The sequence below is a fragment of the Bos javanicus genome, chromosome 12, assembly GCF_032452875.1.
Source record: "Bos javanicus breed banteng chromosome 12, ARS-OSU_banteng_1.0, whole genome shotgun sequence".
NCBI classification, from domain to species: domain Eukaryota; kingdom Metazoa; phylum Chordata; class Mammalia; order Artiodactyla; family Bovidae; genus Bos; species Bos javanicus.
The window spans coordinates 46,129,527-46,149,911 of NC_083879.1; the positions used below are offsets into that span (position 1 = coordinate 46,129,527).

General features: G+C 34.8%; 1 protein-coding gene across 3 annotated transcripts in view; it reads right to left on the reverse strand.

Moving 5' to 3' along the window:
- DACH1 (dachshund family transcription factor 1) overlaps positions 1 to 20,385 on the reverse strand; it is a 475,499-nt gene that overhangs the window by 16,077 nt on the left and 439,037 nt on the right. For 2 of the 3 annotated variants that reach the window (XM_061435055.1, XM_061435057.1), the window contains one exon: positions 8,511 to 8,580. The exons of the other annotated variant lie outside the window; for it this stretch is intronic. In XM_061435055.1, coding sequence (XP_061291039.1) covers positions 8,525 to 8,580 — 56 coding nt within the window. In that variant the 3' untranslated portion in view covers positions 8,511 to 8,524. The remainder of the gene's footprint in view (positions 1 to 8,510; positions 8,581 to 20,385) is intronic. 3 annotated transcript variants of the gene reach the window in all.

Here is a 20,385-nt window from a genome sequence, read left to right on the forward strand (position 1 = left end):
CATCCTATGAAATTTCATAGCTCCATACTGCTGGGATTGTTACCATGTAATGGGTAATTTAAAAAGACAAGAAAGAGAAGAAAAAACAATCTAAATCTCTCTATTAAAACCACCTAGAAATCGGACAATCATTGTAATGTCTTTCAGAATCTGTGATTCAATAGTGATGATTGGCTAATTTCAATTTTTGTTATATCGAATATCTTGCAATATTTGAAGCAATATTATTATATCACATGGTTTCCAATGAAACAGACATAATTCTTTGCAAATTGATCAGTAAAATATCAACAAAATAGCCACAAACAATAAGAAATTAAGACACTAAATACTTTCTAAAATGGAAAGCAACAAGAAAAAGACAAAATGTGTTACCACCAAAATATGCAATGCTAATAGATAAGTTTGCATTTTAAAAATTATCTGTCCCTGTAGACAAAGAGTTTCTGGAAACATCTGAGCACTCTAGACTTACAATTTGTGTTTAAGTTTATTAGTTTTCAATATATACTAAATTCCATCAGATTTGAAATTTTTTAAAATGCAGTTTCAAAAGCATAAACACAAAAACTCTACAAATAAACATCTTAATATGTTATAATAAATGTGCATATAGTTAGAAAGAAAATAAATGCTGATATATGTATATTTCATGCCCATTGTGAAATTTTGCCCTGGGTCATTGTAACATAGGCCACTATTTCCATTAAAATTAATAGCTTGTGGCTGTGGTTACTGTCACTGTTGCCTAATTTTCCCCTCACTAGCAATTGTAACATGAATAAATTAAGTTATATCACCATGTACATCATTATATCCTGAATTAAGGTTAGATTTCAAGAAGCATTATGGATTTAAGGAACTCATCTAGAATTGCATCAAAACTCCTTATAATAAAATATTTATTTCCCTACCATAGGGCCTAAATCAGAGAAGGCAATGGCACTCCACTCCAGTACTCTTGCCTGGAAAATCCCATGGACGGAGGAGCCTGGTAGGCTGCAGTCCATGGGGTCGCTAAGAGTCGGAGATGACTGAGCGACTTCACTTTCACTTTTCACTTTCATGCATTGGAGAAGGAAATGGCAACCCACTCCAATGTTCTTGCCTGGAGAGTCCCAGGGACGGGGGAGCCTGGTGGGAGGCCGTCTATGGGGTCACAGAGTCGGACACGACTGACATGACTTAGCAGCAGCAGCAGGGCCTAAATGCTGCTCTTAATTTCAGGGCTATTTCCTAGTGACACTTGCGCATCCCAATTGTTCAGCCTATTTTATGTTAATAACCCTGGTTCATTTCAATTGGACAGACTTGTGCTCCATCTCTTTTTAAGGAAAATTACTTGTTTAGTATAAAAATATTAAGCTCTAAGTCTTAGATAATAAAACTTCCCTGTTTCTCATTCAGTCTTTGGTATCATCATGGTGTCTGAATGAAGCATTCCCTACTTTAACAGGCTTATTTAACAGGTCCTATTTTTTAGGATTTCTGTACTCAGATGAGGATTCACTAAATGCTGGAACTCTAACCAGAGACTTGATGACTCTATTACCAAATGCCTTATGTATTGAAAAATCATAGTCCTCTTAAAGCTTAAAATAATACTAATATGCTATGATAATTTGGAATATCATTATATGAGCACTTCTTTACTTACTAAGTCTAAAAACAAATGTAATTTTTACATTCCCTTCATCAAAATAAGAATGTATTATACTGCTCAAATGATTGCAAAGAATGTCCATGCATTAGAGGGTAAAGCTAACAATGAGGGTAAATGATTGCTGCTTTTTTTGTTTATGACTCTATTCAATGTACTCTGATTACTTGAAAGGACTAGTATCCAACATATCGCCATATGAAACAATATCATGAAAAATACATGTCTCTTAATGCAAGAGTTGAATTGACATTTTGTCATAGGTAAATTCTGCAGAATCAACAAAGATGCAAAACAACTAAAGCAAAATATGAATTATCTAATACACCACTATGTATTTTTAGCATTCTTTATTCTAATTTTATGTGTATAACATAACACTGTAAATATTTTGCTTCCAGTTTTATTACACTCATTTTAATGGACAAACTTCAGTGGTGAGTAATCCATCCTTTCTAACTGCCATAAAAAAAAACTACATTATGTTTTCTCTGTTTAAAAAAATATATGTATTGGGTCATTCATTACAAATAAGGATGGTGCAAGTGAGAGGACTGTGTTAACTCGTAACCATTTGAGTATACTTTGCTTCCCAACGTTGCATTTGTTACTTATTACAATCACTTCTTCGGTTGTGGGGAGGGTGACTTGATACTGTAGCCTTTTTTAGAAGAATGACAATATCGAAATCATGCAAACAGATTCTATATTTCCTACATAAGACTTTAATGGTGCCCAAAGCTGTGTCTCTTATCTAGACTTTACATTCCAATGACCTCATTCAAGCTCCAGCTCTATGTCTACCTACATGGGTACTTCAGCTTGCTGAAATGCTCAGTTGTCATATCAAAACCAGAAGCAGGAAGGCAAACTCATCATCCTATGCTTTAACTTAGATCTCTTTTCTAGATTATCGATTTCAAATCACCAATCACTATTTCCTAAGCCCTGCAATTTGATTTTCCCTTGTATTTCAACCTCCAATCTATTTCTTGCACAATACCAAAGTTTAAATCTTCAATACCTCACTCACTTCCGAATTCATTACATTCTTTACCTCTTTATTCTCACTCTTTACCAACTTCTCCTATATAATATTTATACTGTTTATATTTAGGATTTAGTATTGGGTTGGCCAAAACGTTCTTTCATGTTTTTTCCTAGGATGTTATGGAAAAATCTGAATGAATTTTTTGCTCACACAATATATTTTATTTCAGATATAAACAAGGGAGCAGGTTTTTATTTTAATAAATATTGTTTAAGAATCTGTTGAGAACCATACTCAGAAGTGGCTGTACGACTTATTCCTTTTGTTTTCAAATTTTATGTAAAATATGTCAATAATATGGTTTCTCAGAGATTTAGACTTATGACTTACATATCTAGACTTAAATGAATCTTCACCAATCATGCAATTGGAATTAATTGCTTTGTTTGTGCTCTGAAAGCACTTTGTTTACATTTCGGAAGCAATAGATCAAAGTATTATTCATGAAAAGAGAATGATACATCTTTTACAACTTTCAGGAAAAAAAGTCAAATTTTGTAATTTCAAATGTAATCTATTAAATTAATTTTAAGTCTTGGAACATGTATGTTCCCAATAGGATAATAGTGAGTTCCTATAAACAAGTCTAAAAGTGAATTATATTAGAAAAACTTGGAAGTTTGGCTACCTTAAATGTTTATATGTTTATTTCTAAAGAAAGAGAAGTGAAGACACATGATATGCTGCTGCTAAGTCGCTTCAGTCGTGTCCGACTCTGTGCGACCCCAGAGACGGCAGCCCACCAGGCTCTGCCATCCCTGGGATTCTCCAGGCAAGAACACTGGAGTGGGTTGCCATTTCCTTCTCCAGACACATGATATAGTCATATTTTAATTTGTTAAAATAATTCCTGTTTCTTATAAAATTTTTAATATATAAATATTTCATATTTTTAAGTAAAATTTGAATTACAATCCCTACCATTCCTGAACACCTTGACACCCACAATTTTATCAACAAGAATTAACTCAATATGTATTTTATTAGAATTATTTATGCTTCTTTATATCTCATGGAAATATGAATTATTTTAAAAAGTTATCTTTTGCACTTTTTCTGGCCCCACCACTTAAGTTAATAAGCACTTGTTTAAATGAATTAGTTACAGCAGATTAAATACTAAGAAACATAAAAACTACATTAATATTAAAGTTAAATAATAGTTCAACCTTTTAGTCAAATGTATTAGTTTTAAAGCAATACATTGTTTATTGCAGGGCTTTTAGAGTCAGCAAAATACTAAACATGGACTTTGAAAATTCAAGAAGATATATGAATGTGTTATATATATTTTAAATGACCTTCATTTTTTCATAGACAACCATTTAAAATTTTTGTTCTACCCAAAAGTTCATAAGATAATTTTCAGAAAAGGATATTGACAGCAAGTCTGTAAGCTATGTTGAAAAGCATGCTTATTTATGTTTTTTCCATTCCTTATTGCATGGAGATTTTAGAGTAATTGCAAGGAGGTGTAAAGTTACAGGAGTTTTAGGAAGAGAGAGAGTAGATGAAAAATACTTAATTGAAAGTAATGAGAACGGCAATTTTAAGATTTCATTGCAATTTAAATTCACGATTTTGGCACTTCTAGTATTTTCCTTCATGTGAAAGTGAAGTGAATTCACTCAGTCGTGTCCGACTCTTTGCGACCCCATGGACTATAGATCACCAGGCTCCTTTATCCATGGAATTTTCTACTCTATACTGGAGTGGGTTGCCATTTCCTTCTCCAGGGGATCTTCCCAACCCAGGGATCGAACCCGGGTCTCCCACAGTGTGGGCAGACGCTTTACTGTCTGAGCCACCAGGGAATCCCTTTCCTTCATGAGATGCCTTTATATTCTGTATTTATTAGCCTAATCATATGTAAATGTAAACCTCCAGTTAATGTTTAGAGAGGGAGAAAACACAGGCCACAATAAAGATGAAATCAAAATTAAAAGAAAACTGTGTAAATAGTATCTTTATATGTTTGTCATGGTGGTAGTCTAGTCGCTAAGTCATGTCCAACTCTTGCAGCCCCATGGACTGTACCTGCCAGGCTCCTCTGTCCATGGGATTCTCCAGGCAAGAATACTGGAGTGGGTTTTCATTTCCTTCTCCAGGGGATCTTCCCAACCCAGGAATCAAATCTGGGTCTCCTGCATTGCAGGCAGGTTCTTTACCGGCTGAGCCACAAGGGAAGCCCATGTTTGTCATACTGTTAACTTACTTTATTGAGAAATCATAAATGCTGCCAATAGTAAAAAGCAATAATCACTCATTATTTTCAATTTTCACAACAAAGGTCTGTCTAGTCAAAGCTATGGTTTTTCCACTAGTCATGTATGGATGTGAGAGTTGAACTATAAAGAAAGCTGAGCACTGAAGAATTGAGGCTTTTGAACCTTGGTGTTGGAGAGGACTCTTGAGAGTCCCTTGGACTGCAAGGCAACCCACCCAGTCCATCCTAAAGATCAGTCCTGAATATTCATTGGAAGAACTGATGCTGAAGCTGAAACTCCAATACTTGGGCCACCTGATGTGAATAACTGACTCTTTAGAAAAGACCCTGATGCTGGGAAAGATTGAAGGCAGGAGGAGACCGGGACAACAGAGGATGAGGTGGTTGAATGGCATCACTGACTCGATGGACATGAGTTTGAGTAAGCTCCAGGAGTTGGCGATGGACAGGGAAGCCCGGCATGCTACAGTCCATGGGGTTGCAAAGAGACATGACTGAGCAACTGAACTGAACTGAAAGGAAACAGTCATTGATCCATTAAATATTGGTAAATTTGCATGCATACTTGTTCCCTAATGTTTCATGTTACGGCACCATAAGTGTTAAAATATAAAAGTTTGGAAAGATGAGATAAAATTTCCCTCCTTTGTTGACTATAAAATTTTTACATTAAGAAAATAATGGGAAAGGTGTTTGTATTACCTTTGTTTTGTAAAAATACCATGCTATGGAGCCAACTGAGTTGTGATAAAACACAGTTTTTTCATGTAAATTATTTTTTTAAATAAATGCTTGTGTTCTAACTTTCTCACAAAATAATAGAATTTCACTTTGAAATACTATTGAAAACAAGGCAAATAAGAAGCGCATTTGAGATCAAAGTGGGCAATTAGCCATGATGTTTATGTGATCTTACTATAGCAAAAACAAAACCCTCAAAATCTGGCTATACTGAAATGTAAGTATATAAACATTCTAAAAATATTCACCTAGTTTGTACATGTTTATTTACAGACACTGAAACATCAATTTTCATAACATTTTAATTTTATAACCTTTTCACTGTATACATCAATGTTATCAGTATTTTGGAATTAGTCAAGATTGTCATGGATGTGAAATTATAAAATGAGACAATGTGAAAACTAAGCAAAATATTATTCCCATATCTGGATCAAAACAACATTTGCTCTGTTGTTACCAAGAGAGCTCATCTTCCTTAGTGTTTTCACTTTTTTTGAATGGATGGTCTGTCATGGTATGGGCCATGACTTGGTAATGACCAATCCCATGTTCTGAATTGGACTTCTTGAGAGCGAGTGAGGAGGTTTCTCTCTAGCCTGCTCCCAAATCAGTTCAATGCAACGGGGCCACCTTGCCCTCCTTTGATACATTAATGGGTGTACCAAGGAGCAATAAGTCACTCACTGAAGTTTGCCTGCATTGCAACTCACTGTAGGGCTACAATAAACTGTCTACAAATAGTGGGGTTATATGATATGTAGAAATCGTTTCTTTTAGTCACATTTTTATTCTATTGCTGATAAATCTTGGAAAGGTAATGTAAATATATCACACATCTCAATAAGGTCCCACTTGGGAAAGCTATGAAAAATTATACAAAATTTTTTCTAAAAGACCATAAGTACATGAGTGCCATGCCATTAACATTATTCTTTTTATTTATCACATTTACTTCACTCTTTATTTTCTGAAACTTGGATATGTTAAACAAGATTGGGTCTGAATTCTTAGGGTAATAAAACCCAAGGAGCTATAATGTATAATTAATCAATCCTTTGAGACTTCCCTGATGGCTCAAGCAGTAAAGAATCCATCTGCAATGCAGGAGATGCAGAAGACTCAGGTTCAATCCCTGGGTTGCGAAGATACCCTGGAGGAGGAAATGGCAACCCACTCCAATATACTTGCCTGGAGAATCTCATGCACAGAGGAGCCTGGTGAGATACAGTCCATGGGGTTGCAAAGAATGACTGAGTGACTAACACTTTCTGCAATATATTTAAATGTTTCTCATGCTAATAAATTAAGAGATTAGAATTGTTAAAACAAAAAAAAAAAAGGCATTTTTAATCCTTCACAATAATCACACCACTAAAGTGTCTGATAAAATCAAATAAATCTGAACTGCACACATTTGAAAAAAGTATGGACAGAGAGGTCGCATGATTCTATCTCAAAAGTATGTCTGAATTCAAAGCAGGTAGAAGTCATTGCGTTCACTTGAAAAAGCTTGGAGAACTGTTCTTTGTACTTGTGATTTGTTATTTTCAATGTGGTTTATATATTGAAAATCTGACACACTGTGAGTTTTTTTGATTGAGAGACGTTTTCCTGATTTACTACTATCAGAGAACACAAATGAACTTGTTTACCTTGTTAAGGCTTCCATATTGTTTTTAAAATCTGTCATTTTATATAAAAACATGTATTTCTGAATTACCTCAGAAAACACATACGGTCATACTTGAACTTAAGGTCATACTTGGACAATAGTTGGCTTGAACCCAGAACTATCTGTGGGTTTAGAAGAGGAAAGTACTTTTCATCCCTTCTGTCTTATTATAAATCTTTCCCATTTGTTAAATTCTCTATTTTCCCAAAATTTGAACTAGAGATAAAGTCTCAGTTCAGTTCAGTTCAGTCGCTCAGTCGTGTCTGACTCTTTGCGACCCCATGAATGGCAGCACGCCAGGCCTCCCTGCCATCACCAACTCCCAGAGTTCACTCAGACTCACGTCCATCGAGTCAGTGATGCCATCCAGCCATCTCATCCTCTGTCGTCCCCTTCTCCTCCTGCCCCCAATCCCTCCCAGCATCAGAGTCTTTTCCAATGAGTCAACTCTTCGCATGAGGTAAAGTCTAGACTGTGAGATTTTATGTATCACTATGGAGAAACCTACAAGAAAAGAGTCCAAAGACTATGACAACTTGAAACAAGGTAGATCTGAAACGATTTTAAGTAGCATAAACCATGAAGAAAAAAATAAACACATTGAAATGATTAATACAAGCAAATATCATTTCATCATGGAAATGAAACAATTAGTTCTTAATTTGTTTACAATGGGAATTTCATAAGTAATGTAAAACCATAGTATAGAATCAAAATTAAATACAGCACACCTGATTATGTATGGGAATAATTTATGGTCTAAAATCTCCCCATCCAGTGCTCTTTCTCCCAGAGAGAAATAAATAAAGAATGAGAGTCAGATCCAATAATTTGTAGCCATCATTCATCGTTTTATAGGTGTAATTAGTAAGCTTAGTTGGAACTATGTTTGGAGATTTACTATCTCTGGTGTATGATTATCTATGAATTAAAAGAGTCTGTGATACTCTACACTAAATGAAAATACAAACCACATTAGGAGAAATTTGCTAAAATGCAATAAAATATTAAGAAACTCGAATATTTCCATCTTAAATGAGTCAAAAATCATTTGTTTATCTTTTGTTATATTTGGGAAGTGATAAATAATCATATAGAGTTGAAAATAAATCTCTATAAGCCATATTGTTTAAGTTGACATAAACATTGAACTCACAATTTGTCATGAATTTAAGTGTCTTGAAAAATCTGGTGAATATAATTTTCATTTTCCAGCTTAAACCATGCTAAAAGAAAAAGAATGTGTCATATATTGAAAATAAGATAATTTTTAAAAATCCAAATAATGTTTAATGTTTATCAACAATGAATATGATTGAAAATACTATTACATTAAATTTGTGCATAATGTAGAAATAGCAAATACTTATAGCATAACCTCTACTTAGTTGTGAGTTCTTTACATATATTAATTCACTTATTTTCTATAACAACTCTGTGAGGTGACTATCATGATCATTTTCTATGGTTTTATGATAAGGAACTCTCATAATCAAGTCATTTAACTCACACACTCAGTGGTACACAGATAATAAACAGCAGAGTAGAGATTCGTACCCAGGCAGTCTGAATCCAGAACCTACATATCCATAATTGGCCATGAACATAATTGCATGTATCCACTCCAGTACTGCTGCCTGGAAAATCCCATGGACGGAGGAGCCTGGTAGGCTGCAGTCCATGGAGTCACTAAGAGTCGGACACGACTGAGCAACTTCCCTTTCACTTTTCACTTTCATGCATTGGAGAAGGAAATGGCAACCCATTCCACTGTTCTTGCCTGGAGAATCCCAAGGACGGGGAAGCCTGGTGGGCTTCCGTCTGTGGGGTCACACAGAGTCGGACACGACTGAAGCGACTTAGCAGCAGCAGCATGTATGTTTATACTCATAAAAAATCTGATGTCTTTGCCATTTTGACAGGATAAAAAATCAGCGATACAGTAGGCCTTAGTAGTTAAAGTGAGTTACCTAGCCTCACAACAGTAATGAATGAGCGTGTTGATAGGAGATTAGCTTTCAGTCCCGCATTGCTCTCCTAAGACTAAATCATCTTGGTGTTAATTCTTAATCATTTAGAAATCAGTTATTCAAATAAATCATCAATATTATCTTGTAACTGATTAATAATTATCTTTATAACCTAATGGATTTATTTTTCTCTTTATATGAGAGAAAACTCCATGAGAAATTACAAATTATGAGAGTAGTTTCAGGGCTAAAAAAATAACCATTGCCTAATGAAAATTCCTTTTTCCTTCCCTAAAGATGAATCATACAGGAAACCGTGGTCAAACATTACTAAACTTTACATGGGAAGAACTAGCATATATTTGCATTTTGAATCTTAATCCTTATAAATTTATGCCACCCTCATTATCTGGTTGAACACTGAGTCAGTCACAGCCACTTTGTAAATTATCATAAGATGCAAAGATGGACGTTCAAATAAGAGCAAAGTATATGGCACCAAAGGGCTCAGAGGTCCTGAGTTCTCAGTCTGATTCAAAGCAATTTGCGTTATCACCCTGTTACTCAGTTTCCTCAAATATAAAACGGCACACTGAAGATCAACAAAAACAATGTATGTGAAAAAGCTGTGCAAACTTGAAATTGCTTTAGGTCAACTGATGTTCTTGTAATATCCTGAATCATGGCTGCATCAAAAAGAATGAACACCATTCACAGGTGACCAGTGCCCCTTCCCTGACATCTCTTTAACTTCCAGGGTCTCACATTCTCTTCCTCAGCATTTTTGAATACATACTATTCAGCACTTGATAAAATTTTGGATTTCATTCCTTCCAAGGCACATCTCTTGCTTTTCACTATGATCTCTTAGTTTGTGAGAGAAGAAATCCCTGCTGCCTTTCTTCAGTGGGAAAGTTTAGGATAAAGTTAACACTGTATTGCTTCTGCCAGGAAATACCGTCAATCTAGCAGTTGTTAAAAATAGCAAGTGGGTTTTAATGGACTAATTTCTTTGAAACAGCTAAAATATTTTCAACCAATGAACCATTTCCCAAATAAGTAAATATACTGATTTTTCTTATATATGTTTATACCCTCTGGTTGCCCACTATTTAAGCCATGAAAATAACATTACCATCGAAAAGTGATCAGATCTTTATAAATCTTACTTTTAAAACTAAATAGTTATATTCATTTATCCACTTGCCAAATGCCTTGCTACCATTTGAGAAAGTGAAATTGGACTTTTTTTTAACTGTTGCTGTTGTAAAATGATACTGAATGCTAAATAATGTGTTTGTTTTTCAGCTGTTGTAAGTCTAAAGAGATTTTTTGAATACTTCAATTATAAAAACATTTAAAACATACAAACTTGTGCAATTTTTATTTTAATGAAGATGAGAAGTTCATTAAAGAAGATAAATATTTCATTAGATGTTAAATAAAACAAAGAGATTTTTTGGCTTCTCTCAGCACAAAATTCCTTTGAAAGATTAATTAATACATGCAAATTATGCAAATTAGACCCATGCAAATATTTTATGAAGACAATTAAGGGAACCATTAATTACTGCTTTTTTTGCTTCAGTGAGATTCATTCATTTAATTTTAATTTCACTTTAACTGTTTTGATGTATAATCTTGCAGCTAAGAACTTTATCTTTCCTGGCGGGTCACTTAAACTTATAAATTTCATCCAGTGAGTGCACAGAAATCTGTAAAGATATTCTCTAGACTATGTTAAGTATCAAGAGAAATTTCTGACACAATGCTCTCCCAGAAACGGGGAAACTGGAAGGGAATGTGAGCTCATTCTTGGACAAGGTTCAACTGCTGGAAAAGCAATTAATTTGCTTTGGCTGTGCTAATATAGGGGAATTAGAAAGTGTGACACAAGACAAATAGAAATAATTAGTTCTCCAAAATGATGTTCTCATTAATATGGTTCGAACAGTAGAAATAAAAAACATTATTGTGGCATGTCTGCATTCTGTCCCTAACCATGGGAGGTAGAATAATGCACCATAAGCATTTTTACACTCATAGTCTAAATGATGATGTTTCATTTTGTTTTCTAAACGAAAATGTACAGCGAAAGCTGTCATATATCTCAAATGTCTAGATAAACATGCTATAAATTGATCACATACTTTCCATCATGGTGTGTTTACATACCAATTCTTAAAATTTTGTTCATAAGTTCTGTAGTTTAGTGAACAGACTTTAAAATGAAGGTCCTTTTTCTGTAATTTAGCACATGTATACCTGTGATGGACTCATTTTGATATTTGGCAAAACTAATACAATTATGTAAAGTTTAAAAATAAAATAAAATTTAAAAAATAAATAAAATTTTAGACCACTTTTATAACTCTTAAAGTATAAATAACTTTTCTCATAAAATAAAACATTTGTGCTCTAACTTAAAGAAGCTACTCTGAATAGTTGTTGAACATTCTCTTATTTGACCAGGCTACTTTTAATATCAAAGGGTAAATAAAAAAAGAGGAAACAGATTTTGTGACTATGAACCACAAATCTATATTACTAAATGGTAACTGTCTCCAGCTTTGGTAGACATTATACACATTTTCTATGAGTACAAGCTCCAATGAGCAAGTTACTTATATATAAAGGCCATCAAATTTTTCCCTTGATAATAAAGCTGAAAAGAACTCAAAGTAAAAACTTTTTCAAAATAAATATTCCTTAATTCTGAAGGTGATAGTATATTGTCTAAAAGCTAAAATGTCTTGATCATGATGAAAAATCAACTTATTATTCTGTCCAGTCATAATCATAAAAAGTACCATTGATAAATATACACATACAATTAAAATGACATGCTATTTTCCTACCTATCTCTGACACTTCTGTACTGCTGCAGCCAGTACTGTTATTATAGTACTTTGAAAAGTTGGAATTGGACATACATTCTGATTGCTATTTGTTGAGCTCTTAAATGTTTTCTAAAAACAGATCTTAAAATTAATTTTTCTTTCTTACAAACATAAGCTCATTTCATTCATTCTGAAATTTTAGAGTCCCTAAATCTCTTTTTCATATTTACATTGTCCACACAGATGTATGTTGCACCTTCCAAATTAAGATCCTCTGTGATTTTCATTGACACATGATTGAACCACTCTTCCATATCACTAATTATGATGCTAAATCAACACGGATCCAGCATTGATCTTTAGGGCCCCCTGCTAATATCTGTCCCAATTTCCATTTATCACTATTCTTTGATTATGGTCTTCAGACAATATTCAAGCTAAGCCAAAAATGTGTTCATGAACAAGACAGTTTAACTCAATTTTTCAATTTTACTTACACTAACAAAATATTATTACACTTTCCATTAATAACTGCTCTGTTTCAATCCATAAAAGCAACTTAGTTGTAGGATGTCCATTTTCTGCCTCTAAACATCCAATTCCAATTCATTCTTCCTGATATTCCTTATATCCCCTGAAATCTCATAGTAACTACCACCTACTACATTACTCTTCTTAGGAAATATAATGTCAAATATACTATAAATTATGCCCAATGATTTGGCTTTACTTTGCCTAATATTTGGGCAATTGAATGGAAATAAAGCTACATCACAAAACCTCATTTTATGTCACAATTCAACAGAAGCATATAACAGAAACATATAAGACTGACACTTATGTTTTTTATTTATTTATTTATTTTTCTGTAGGAACCAGGAGTTTAGAAAAATTAGCTCGGTGGAAATAACACATTGATAGTAACTTTATGTAAATATAAGTCTAATGAATCACAATTTAATACTATTTTTGGACAACTTCATATTTAATTTCTCACTGTGTCTGCTTTCATATATAATTAGTTTAAATTACATAAGACATTCCCAACAAAATCTATGGGACCCTTAGCATTTGTAGTTTAAGCATATCTACCTACATTCAAAACCAAGATTTACTTTTTAGTCTCTCTTAAAGAATAAGAATGTTTATACTGAAATCATAAATTTCAGTATCAAAATTATTCTTAAATTTTATAAAATATTAAAACATGAGTATTTCTGAGACTTTCTATTTAATAATAATAGTTCCTATTGCCTAGTTAAATGAGTAGTTAACAATGACCTATGATAATTGCGGAACATTAGCCTGTTTATTGGTTACTGCTTTCAATCAATATCATCTTATGTTCAACTTAATCAATGTTGTTTAAATTGGTTAGCTGCACTGAAACACTACCAAACACCAGAATCCAGTGCCAAGGGAGTAGAAGTAAATTTATTATTGTTTTGTTCATAGTTATAATTCTAATATTTATTTTTTAAGATAAATAAGAATAGTTTGAGTCAGTCCCTATTGTGATTACACATTTCTAAGTGAATAAACAATAGTCAATATGTATTGCAGGCAGCCCAGAATTCAGTTTTAATCAACTCTGTCCTTTTACTTAATGAAAGCCTCCCTCTTTTAAGCTATATACAGATATTTTATATATAAAAAAATTATGTTCAAGTAACAAAAAATATTTTTCATAAATTTTGGCAAACACTTTACTATGGGACTAAATCAACACTGTGCTATAAATAAAGAATGATTTTCTGAAATAAAAAGAAAAGCAAATTATATATTAGAGTAATAATAGCTTCAGTGTTTGTTTACCAGTTGCTAGGCACTATAAATATGTTAACTCATAATAATAAAATTTAATATTAACAGCTAAAACTTAACTGTGTAGATACTATTGCCCAGTATATGCTAAGTGCTTTACTTGGGTTATTTTATTTAATATGCATAGTAACCCTCTGAGGTTAAGCAATTGTTACAGAGAAAAAATATAGTGGAGCAGAGACTTGAATCTAGACTTGACTCCTAACATTTCTTAATTGGTAGATTCTGTAGGTCTATCTAGAGAACTTTCATGCCCACATTAGACTTAAGGGTCTTTTTTAAGGATTAGAAATACACATAAGACAATTACGTGAAATCAGATTGAAACAATACATTTGTCAAGGGAGAGTGTAATTTCCTCGGTTCTGCCTCATCACAACAAAAATATGAAGTGACAAACGTTACAGCCCTTGGACAGACCGTGTCTCAGCTCTCAGGCAGTCCGTGTTACAGCTCTCAGACAGATAAGTGTTACAGCTCTGTGTTACAGCTCAGTTTTATTTAGAAAATAAAGGAAAATACATTCTCGAGGCGTGAGGGCATGCTGACCCAAAAGACACAAAGAGAAGAGAGAGAGAGAGAGAGAGACAGAGAGAGAGAACCCCAGCCCTTCGGCTCCTCTTCTTATATGTTTTTTCCTCCCCCTGGGCCTGCCCTATGTAAACTGGGCTAGCCAGGACTGCTGTTTCTTCTACCTGAGGTCCTCACTCCGGTCCTTGGACCTTCCTTTGTTCTATTTTCGTGGGCTTTTCCCTTCCTTGTTTTAGCCGCCACCATTCTGGACTCCTTTTTCCTATTCTAACTACCCAACACATTCACATAGATTTTCATATGGTAAGTTTAAGTAGGGTTCAACGTAGAACCCTTAACAGTATAGAATCTTGGGGTACCATTTAACAACCTCTGTTCAAACACATGGCATAGAAGAAATGAAGAGATTCTTTAAATGTTATATACTAAACTGAACATGGAATTGTGTCTGATTTTGCATTTGTCCTAAGTTCACTGCATGCTAAATTGTAGGGATGTAGGTACATATTTTAGGTAAATATGATTAATTTCTTAATTTCTTTTATTGTTATTTTAAATGCTTCATTTAGAATGATATTTTTCTCAGCATGTCTGGAAGTGTCTATAAACATGGTATAGGCATAAATGACTGATTAAATAGCAAAAATCTGGAAAACAACATTTTTCCCAATTGCACACCATTCCCTAGTTGCTATCAGTAGACTGTTTTGAAGTGTTGAAGCCATTAACAGTCAATGAGCTAACTATCTGCAATGAGGAAATGGGCTTCAGGTGGTTATCCTAGAAAAGAGACATGTAAATCTACATAGCAAAGCATGGAGAGAAAACAAAGACTCTGGGGTCAGAAATCTAAATTTAAAAGTCAGCAGCCCCACTAAATCATAGTGCAAAAGTGAGAATGTTAATTAGCCTTTCTGTGTCTTACCTTTAAATTAGAATATACAGGAAGTCTCAATAAATAAGAATTCCTAATCCACCTCACTATTTTAATAAGCAAAACTCCACTTACTATGTAATATCACTAAGTCCAAATGAAAGAAAGTGTATTACTAGGGCATTCAATGTATGCTGGAACATTTGACTCAACAGAGAAAGATACATATGTCACTAATAAGCTTACCCTACATCATTAAGGTTTAGGATCTGTCAGTTACTAAACAGATAATAACAACAATAACATATGTTAAAAGAACAACACTTTAACAATCTTAATCTAAAAACAGCTGGGAAGGAAACAAGGGATGAGAAAAGCAATCGGACTACATTATTTTCCCAATTCTGATTAACTCATGGTGTGTATGCACATATGCTAAGTCACTTCAGTTGTGTCTGACTATTTGCAAACCTATGGACTATAGCCCACCAGGCTCCTCTGTCCATGGCATTCTCCAGGCACGAATATTGGAGTGGGTTGCCATGCCCAACTCCAAGGGATCTTCCCTACCTAGGGATCTAACCCACATCTCCAGTCTCCTGCATTGGCAGGCAGGTTCTTTACCCCTAGCGCCACCTGAGAAGCCTAACTCATGGTGTAATCTTTATCAAATAACATACCCTTACTAAACCTCAGTTTCCTCTCTTGCAAAATGAAGAGATTTAATTTATTTGTAAAGCATCTTCCCAGTGCTAAGGCAGTAACATCATATAAGTGTGCTTGGCATTTCATCAGTGTTCAGTAAACATTTGTTGAATAAATGAATAATTTTTAAATTCAACATGTATCTTCAAATATCTAGGAAGCAGAAAAGAAGATATTAAATTGGAACAAAAACATTGCTAATATGAAGGCAAGTCTTTTATGTCCTTTTATTGGAAGAACATTTGGTTTTCTATGATCTGAGATCAGTCAAAAATAGAATAAAAAGCCAAGCAGTTTTGATTATGGACATTGGATGTAAATAAAAGAGATGTACTTTCAAGTGGAGTCAAGATTTTGCAAGCATAACTTGCAGATATACTAAGATGTCAGAGGAACTGTGGTCTACATTCCCATTAATTTCAACAATTACTTTTGGATTTAAGAGGACGGGTTTCATTTAGAATGAAAAAGAAAGCTGCTACTTTGAAAGTGAACTTTTAGACTTTTTGAAAATTTATAGAAGACATAGATAAAAGAGTACTAATTCATGATTCTCCCATGTTATACTTCATGTTTATATATTGAATATCTAAACAATATAAGGAGATTAAATCATTTGAAATTATAAGAATCAAATCAGAAAAGAAGCATGAGGTTAATGCTTAAAAACCAAAAAAAAAGTTATTTAAGAAACGTGATTATGGTATATGAAGTTAAACAGAAATTTTAAATGGGTGTAAGTGAATGTTGGGTTTCCCTGGTGGCTCAGACCTTAAAGAATCACCCGCAATGCAGGAAACTCACGTTTGATCCCTAGGTCAGGAAGTTCCCCTGGAGAAAGGATTGGCAACCCACCTCAGTATTCTTGCCTGGAGAATTCCATGGACAGAGGATCCTGGCAGGCTACAGTAGGTAAATATTCACAGAATCCAAATCTTGAGTCAAATGTGTAAGAATAAAGTAACAGAAATGCAGCCAGGAAGGGCAAGCACATTCTGTTAATTCAGCTATCAAAAATGAAAATTCCCCCAGAATTTGTAATTCTGACTTTCTTAGGATGAATCATATTACCCTTTGCTTCCTCCAATCTCTCCCACCAATGTCAGAAAAATGTCAGAATAGGAATACTTGACATTCATCCACAAGACCAAAGGTCCTAACTCACCAGTACATTCCTTCAGGGATTAGCGAGCATCACAATGTGTCAAACATTTGGGCACCATGAATGTGGCACAAACATGTGACTCACTGATGTGTAAGTGTCAAGCATACTTACAGACACTAGGAGCACAGGGGTGAACAAAGCAGGCATGGTTCACACTCTGCCTGGCTACCACCCAGAGAAAGGAAGAAGAAAATATTTAAAAAGTGACTGCCAATGCACAGCTGTGATTGTGGAGAAGATATAATAAAAACCTCTGTGAAGAGGGGCAGGGAGAAGCTGCAGGGGTAGATGTGGAGTCTGAAAAGCCTTTTTGGATGCTGTGACTTCTAAGATGAGACTTAAAGAATGAGTAAGTAAAGGCAGGAAAGAGAGAGAAATGCCACTGGGAGGTGGAGAAAGATGTAAAGCTTTCTAGATTAAAAAAAAAAAAAAATCAATGGCAGAACAGAGAGTGAAGGGCAAAAGTCATGCTTGTGTGTAAAAGACAGGGAGGGAGCCATCAGCTTCACTTTCTTCATTGTGTATTAAGGAGGATATTGGATTGGGCAGTAGAGAGAACCAAAGGGAAGGAAAGTAGAAGAAAACAGGTCGGCAGGGGGAAGAAGGTGAAGGACCCTTTAGGTTTTATGCACTGGACTTTGAGGTCCCTGTGAGACACCCAAATTCCAATTGGATATTATTTGGAACTCTTAAGAGATGTCTGGATTGGCTGGAGAGACATTTTTAAAATTTTTTAAACTATTAAAAGATATAGCTTAAATCATCTAAGTGGAACCTATCAAAAATGAGAGACTAGGATTCAGTAGAAGGAACTCATAATATTATAGATTTGGCTGCATACATTGTGTAGATGTGCATTCATATGTGTGAGGGACTCAGGTTTCGGAGGATATTTATTAACCTGTCCAAAAAATAGTTAAATAAATATTTATACTGACTCTCTCTACTATATATATATATATATATATATATATATATATACATACACACACACACACCAGGACTTCCCTGGTAGCTCAGTCAGTAAAGAATCTGCCTGCAGTGCAGAAGACCTGGGTTCAATCCCTGAGTTGGGAAGATCCCCTGGAGAAGGGAATGGCAAACCACTAAGTATTGCTGCCTGGAAAATCCCATGGACAGAGGAGCCTAGAAGGCTACAGTCCATGGAATCGCAAGAGTGGGACACGACTTAGTGACTAAACCACCATATATATACAGGGCTTCCCTGATAGCTCAGTTGGTAAAGAATCCACCTGCAACGTGAGAGACCTAAGTTCGATTCCTGGATTGGGAAGATTCCCTGGAGAAGGGAACAGCTACCCACTCCAGTGTTCTGGCCTGAAGAATTCCATAGACTGTATAGTCCATGGGGTTGCAGAGTCAGACATGAGTGAGTGACTTTCACTTTTATATATATGTATATATATACATATATATAAAGTATCTTATGAAAACCTTTAAAGTAAGATATAATTTTTAAACGTCATCACAAATCATGACATATAAATCTGTAAGATTTAGGCATAAAAGAGTTAATCAATATAAAATCCAGCTCCTGCAAAAAGTTGCTTTTAAATATATATATATGTATATGTGTATATATATGTATGTATAAGAAAAAGCAGAGGAACCAGAGATCAAATTGCCAACAACAAACTGTGGAAATTTCTGAAAGAGATGGGAATACCAGACCACCTGACCTGCCTCTTGAGAGACGTGTATGCAGGTCAGAAAGCAACAGTTAGAACTGGACATGGACCAACAGACTGGTTCCAAATAGGAAAAGGAGTACGTCAAGGCTGTATATTGTCACCCTGCTTATTTAACTTATATGGAGAGTACGTAATGTCCAGCCCAGTACAACGCTGGGCTGGACGAAGCACGGGCTGGAATCAAGATTGCCGGGAGAAATATCAATAACCTCAGATATGCAGATGACACCACCCTTACGGCAGAAAGTGAAGAGGAACTAAAAAGCCTCTTGATGAAGGTGAAAGAGGAGAGTAAAAATGTTGGCTTAAAACTCAACATTCAGAAAACTAAGATCATGGCATCCGGTCCCATCACTTCATGGGAAATAGATGGGGAAACAGTGGAAACAGTGGCTGACTTTATTTTTCTAGGCTCCAAAATCACTGCAGATGATGACTGCAGCCATGAAATTAAAAGAGCTTAATCCTTGGAAGGAAAGTTATGACCAACCTATACAGCATATTGAAAAGCAGAGACATTACTTTGTCAACAAAGGTCTGTCTAGTCAAGGCTATGGTTTTTCCAGTGGTCATGTATGGATGTGAGAGTTGGAGTATAAAGAAAACTGAGCGCCAAAGAATTGATGCTTTTGAACTGTGGTGTTGGAGGAGACTCTTTAGAGTCCCTTGGACTGCAAGGAGATCCAACCAGTCCATCCTAAAGGAGATCAGTCCTGGGTGTTTATTGGAAGGACTGATGCTAAAGCTGAAACTCCAACACTTTGGCCACCTGATGCGGAGAGCTGACTCATTTGAAAATGATGCTGGGAAAGATTGAGGGCAGGAGGAGAAGGGGACGACAGAGGATGAGATGGTTGGATGGCATCACCAATTCAATGGACATGGGTTTGGGTGAACTCTGGGAGATGGTGATGGAGAGGGAGGCCTGGTGTGCTGCGGTTAATGGGGTTGCAAACAGTCGGACACGACTGAGCAACTGAACTGAACTTGATAAATATATATATATATATAGACATATAGACATACAGATATAGATATATATTCATTAAATTTCCACCAAGCTTATTAATTTTGAGTTTAGTTACCAGAAATATCAGTAAGGAAAACTTCATTCCTGTATAGTATGAGCTGATTTACCTTACTTATCCAGATAAGTAAATTATTTAGAGCCTCTTGATCAGCAATAGTAGTTTCTAAGCTGCTTTCTGTTTTACTCTTCCCCACCTCTGTACTTTTACATAAATGATGCTACTAAATACTAATGAAGCAACATTTATTTGGGGGTAACTGAGTAGTATTTAAGTACCTGACTGCTAGGTGACTAACTCATGGGACAAATCTGGCTCATTTATTAACAAAATATTAAAAATGAGTAAGGACATGCCAAGTATAAAGAAATGTGAGTTTCCT